The following is a 5,479-nucleotide window of genomic DNA, read 5'->3' on the forward strand; positions in this document are numbered from 1 at the left end:
TTAATGCCATCTCAGATTTCTTAACATTTGAGTAATCGGTCGAAACTTTATAGCATCGAGGCGAAAGTTGTGTGGATGTCACGTATGATCGACTGAAAAGTAACGGCATTAAAGTAGACACTAGATAAAGAAATTATGGCATTTATAAGATGATGATGATATATCGCTAAAATTAGATTTATGTCTTTCCAACCAAAAAAAAGATAAAGATTTATGTCCTATAAACATTCTCCATCTTTCGACCCTTATCCAAGTCATAAGAAGGGGAAACATTTTTTAAATAAAATAATGCGTGGCCTTTTCTTATTTTAAAAAGAAAAAAGAGCCCTAATGTTATCCCGCGCCATTCACATCCCGCATCATCCCTGCCACACAATCTTATCCTTCGCAAGCACGCTACTAACTGCTCCACCACCAGTACTTTCCCCTCCCTCTCTTCCAACTATTTTGCACCTTTTAAAATGAACGACTTAATTTAAAAAAACATATATACATAATTTATATAATTTGAAACAATTAATCGATAAAAAAACTTTAAATTCGAATAATAATTCCTGTCATTGTACGCTTGCTTTTACCCCACTCAAATGCTGAAAAAATAGCTTTCACGGACCGACCGCAGGTAGTTATCCAGATTTCAACTGCAAAGTTGCAGACGGTTGCCGGCCACTTGCCATGCCAGTACAAATTTAAAATTTTCCGCGACGCAAGAAAAAATTGAAAAAATTAAAAAATTAAAATTACGGTGAGCATAATTTAAAATTTCATTTACGGTATTTACTCGTTTTTCTTTTTGTTAATCCGAATGCGCTGGATTCTCGACAAAATCAAAACTGCCACGTCAAAAGAGAAGAAAAAAAAAAAAGAACCCGACCATAGAAGAATTCGAAAACATCAATATCATGTCGCATCGCATCTTTGCTACATATACTATACATTTTCCTTCTCTGGGAGGCGCTCGGGAAGACGACGAATTTTCACTTTCGGCTTTACAAAATATCTCCTTTTTTTGACCTAAGAAAAGGGGCACGACATATTTTTTTTTAAAATTGAAGAAAACTCTATAAGAGGAAAAAGAAGGGGGAAAAAAGAGAAAAAAAAAAAATCTATGACCTGGAATTACCGTTTTGCCCCGGTAAACTCAGGGAAAAAGCAAAGCTGCTCGCCGATCGCCGGTCCTCGATTGATTCACAGATCTTCCGGCTCATCGCCGCTGCTGCTCATCCGGGGCAAGATGTGGACGGCCACGGCCTGCGCCGCCGGCGGGGGGTCCACCACCCACATCCTCGCCGGGGCGGCGGTGACGTCGACCACCGCGATCCCGCCGTCGCCGCCGCACACTACGCAGACCCGGCCGCCCCCGGCGGCGGCGTGCTGGGCCCCGCGGAGCCGGTCCGAGGCCATGACCTCCTCCCAGCGGTCGCGCGCCTCGTCGTACCGCCTGAGGGCGCCCTGGACCTCGTCGACGACGTAGATGACGTCCTCGTCCATGGCGGCGACGGGGCCGCGCCAGCCCCCGATCATCCCCTTCGGCATGTCCCGCCACGCGTCGGCGGCGACGTCGTAGACGACGCCCTGCTTCGCGGCGTGGCCCTTCACGTTGACCATGCACAGCTTGCCTCTCCACCCGACGGCCTCGATGGCGTCCCTGCAGAACCGCCCGTCTTTGAGCCCGTTCAGTTTCCTCCACTCCCAATTCGCGCTTTCGTCTTTCCTTCTCGTGCCGGGGTTTCTGCTGCCGGACGTGCTAAGATCCCATCTCTCGAGCGACCTCGCCACGTCGGTGCTGAACTGGGACCCGATCCCGCTCGCCACGTATACGGCGGCGCCGAGGACCCCCGCGGCGCACCACCGCCGGGGGGCCGTGAACGGCGGGCCCGAGGCCCACCTCCTGGCGATCGGGTCGAAGATGAGGGGGCGCGATATCGCCGGGAAGAAGTCGCGGGCGGTGGCGGCGAGGAGGACGAGCTTGCCGGCGACGGAGACGGTCTGGATGGGGAAGCGCCACGAGAGGAAGGAGGGGTGGGTGACGAGGAGGCGGAGCGGCGCGCCCGGGGCCGGCGGGGGGAGCTCGCGCCACCGGGCGGCGATCGGGTCGAAGGTCGCGAACTCGACGTTGCTCAGGTGGTGCGGATCGGTCCGGAGCGAGCGCGACGGCGGCGACAGGGAGGACGGGGGGTGCGCGTCCTGGGGCGAGGAGGGCGAGAGGAGGGCGTAGAGGGAGAGGAAGGGAGGGAAGGAGGGGGTGTAGATGACGCGCCGCCACGAGCTGCAGACAGAGAAGAGGAGGGAAGGCGGGACGCCGGCGAGGCAGAGGCGGGCAATGTGGTCGGGGAGCCCTGGCAGCAAGGGCTGCTGGTGGGGGCGGTCCCCGTCGCGGTGGTCGGCCACTTTGCGGCGCTTGGAGGCGGAGGAGGCGGCGGAGGCGGCGGAGGCATGGGCGGTGGAGTGGGTTGAGTTGGTGACGGGAGCGACGGCGTTCGCCATGTGTAGGGCAGGGCGGAAGGAAGAATGGCTGAGATTGTGAGGCATTTTATAACGGTGGTGGGGGACCATTTCATGACGATTTTGTTTGGGAAGGAGCTGCTTTTCTTCCTTTAAACGATAAGGAAAATTTTGGTTGCTATTCGAAGGCATTATTAGGCAATTTGCTCAAAGAGGGCATTACCATGATTTCATAATGGATAGAAAAGGTACCCCAAAATTTGTGATTTAAGTTGGGTTCACAGTAAATATCATTCAGAAATTGTATACCATGAATCTTCTCTTAATGTGAATTTCAATTAGATTGTGAATCTTTTTAATTTTACTCGAATAAATCTTGACCTAGTCATCCCTTGTGGCATGATTGGGGTTACAGGCTAGTAGCCACTTCAATGAAGATAGTTTTTTTTTTTTCGCCTATTTGGAGTATGACGTGACAACAAGTGTGGATTCAAAATAAAACTTAAATTCTATTTATGATCGAGTGAAGATGCTGACCGGATTTAGGTTTTCTTAAACATGTATTAATTTTATTATTAAGTCATTTTTGAGTTGACTTTTGATCCAAAAATACCCTTCCATCAATGTTAAAAGCGACTAGTGCAAATAATCTATATGTTGTGTTCTCTTTGTTCTTAACAAAGAGCGGTGAGAACGCTAGTCAATTTAACCGTCTCTCCTGTACGTCAGAACGGAGACTTTATATATCTTACTATAAAATGTTTTGCTTGTAGGTTCACCAAATCTAATGTGCCATCGTTGCAATTAGATTGTCATGCATGAATAGTAGACATATCTCAAAAGTCTTTTTGAAATGGGCTAATCTGTTATTAAGCAGACTAAAAAAGAGTTTCAATACCTCACTTTTAAGAGTTGGATCTCTATACAGCAAATTCCATTATAAAGAAAAAGAGGAAAATCCATTTCTTGTGTGGATGTCCAGACCGAAGTGAAGGAAAATGAAAAGAAACACCACAAGTCATTTCTCTTAAAAATATGGTAATAATTTTCCTTCCCTTCAATTTTTCTATTGCATTTTCCATCCTAATTTTAATTAAACATAAGAGAAGAAATATACATGTTTCACTACTTTCGCTTCCACGCAACTCTCATTTGATCAATTTATTTTCTCATCATAAAGAAACAATGACCCTTTCAATTTCAAGTTGATTCGAGATGTGCATCCATCGTGCAACACAACAATGAACAGAATCACGCTATATCGACAATGTAATCTGTATCTATAAAATATCCCTTAATCATTGGAAAAAAATCAAATCGACACATCATCTCATAGGATACTGCCTTTGTCCATGGGCTACTAAGATCCTGACAATGACCATGGTGCACTCCGAGGAGAGGCCGAGGGTCACAAGAGCCGATTCTCGAACTATCTTTTATTTAAAGCTGATCAGACGTGTGATTTGCCATAACTGTTTGACTTCTCGTCCCGTGCGATGGGCAATGCCTTTCCATCCAAGCATATATTTCCAAGGCCTCCTTTGCTCCTAGTTACCCTCGACCTTAGGCCAAAGCAACCTACAAAGACCACTTTAAATGATCCTTCATCAGGGACTCCACATCTAATCGTGCGACGCCTCTATACTCGGCCAAAATACTTGGCCAAAATCCCCTTTTGACCGGCCAAGAAAGAAAGGAAAGGAGGAGGAAATTCTAATCCCAAAAACGAAGCGCACCTAGAAAAAGAAGTGTGGGGTGGGTGCGCCGGCCCGGCCCCACGCGAAAAGCCGCTTGTCGTCTTTTATTAAATGCAGTCGGTAAAGGAATTACGTAATTCAAAAGAAAAGAAAGCAAAAGCAGACAGCGAATCCGCGCGGTGGTCGTGAGCTGCTTTTGTTTGTTAACGTCTGTTCCCACTCCCACTCGCGCGCGCCCGGACAAAGTCGGTGGCGCGGCCGTCGCGCAAAATGGCGGTCTTGTCGCGTTCTGTCTCCGATCACGTGCGGTCCGCGCTTGCTCCTGCCGGAACGCGCCGGATATCTCCCGTGTCGCTGATCTGGATGATCGGTTGATTGTTTGAATATTAGCTTGCGTTTGTAATGGATGCATATTTTACTTTAATAGTAAGAATGCATGCTTTGTGTTTAGATAGTAAGTATATCTGAGGTCTGGATGAGAATAAGCGAACGCATGAGGTTGTTGATTTTGAAATAATGAGAAGATACCCGAAAAAACATTCTCGTGCTTTATCTCCATATCAATTTGCACATTCAATTTTGAAGATCCTTAATTAATATTTCGAGTCGCGTCTAGCATGTGGTCCTATTTATGGATTTTTTTAGAACTTTTCCTTCCAATTTTGTCCCTTCCACTCTTTCTTAAATCTTGCTTGCTCGAAGCCTTGACCATCCACTGCTCTGCCCTTTCCCTCTTGGTGCTATTGACACCAGCTGCATTGGGTCCATTTAGTAAAGTTTATGTTCTAAGAAATAATTTTTTTTAGAAATAATCTTTTTCTATTCATATTCTCTAGAATGATTTCTGAATAAAAAAATGCATATGGTACAATTCATATTTTTTTCTAACGTAATCTTTCCTTTAATTTTTGATATTTTTAAGAATTATTTTTCTTTTCTTCGACATCTGCCTACCGCTACCACCAATGGTTGGCGATGGTGGCGGACGGCAAGGCGACGGTGGCAAACAGTTGGTGGCTGACGGTGGCGAACGAATGGCGGATGGCAGGCAACAATGGATGGCAACGGTAGGCAACAAACAATGGTAGAAATAAGAATCTACTTTTTTCTACTTCTTATTTTTGTTCCAAATTTATTCCCCAACTACTAATCTATTCCGAAGAATTGAAAAATTAGTTGACGTTACCGAAATGATTTTTGTCATTTTTTGTTTTTGTTTCGGGGAACAAAAGAGCAGAAAAACAAAGAAATGGAAACGTTAACAGATAGGCCCATTGTTGCCAATCATCGTGGGTTTCCACCCTAGTCAAGTCGCGACCCGTCGAGCTCTACCACGG

At 46.3% G+C, this 5,479-nt stretch overlaps 1 protein-coding gene across 1 annotated transcript; it reads right to left on the bottom strand.

Annotated features, from left to right (window-relative positions):
- Positions 1-876: 876 nt before the first annotated feature.
- LOC104444211 (F-box/kelch-repeat protein SKIP25) lies at positions 877-2,681 on the bottom strand. The gene has a single exon (XM_010057850.3). It carries the CDS (start codon positions 2,635-2,637, stop codon positions 1,189-1,191), a length of 1,449 nt encoding a protein of 482 aa, XP_010056152.3. The 5' UTR covers positions 2,638-2,681; the 3' UTR covers positions 877-1,188.
- Between the last annotated feature and the right edge of the window lie 2,798 nt (positions 2,682-5,479).

Source organism: Eucalyptus grandis, chromosome 5, assembly GCF_016545825.1.
Source record: "Eucalyptus grandis isolate ANBG69807.140 chromosome 5, ASM1654582v1, whole genome shotgun sequence".
Classification (NCBI taxonomy): domain Eukaryota; kingdom Viridiplantae; phylum Streptophyta; class Magnoliopsida; order Myrtales; family Myrtaceae; genus Eucalyptus; species Eucalyptus grandis.

Coding starts and splice junctions, on each gene's coding strand:
- LOC104444211 (XM_010057850.3), bottom strand. CDS start 2,637: ATGCCTTCGAATAGCAACCAAAATTTTCCTTATCGTTTAAAGGAAGAA.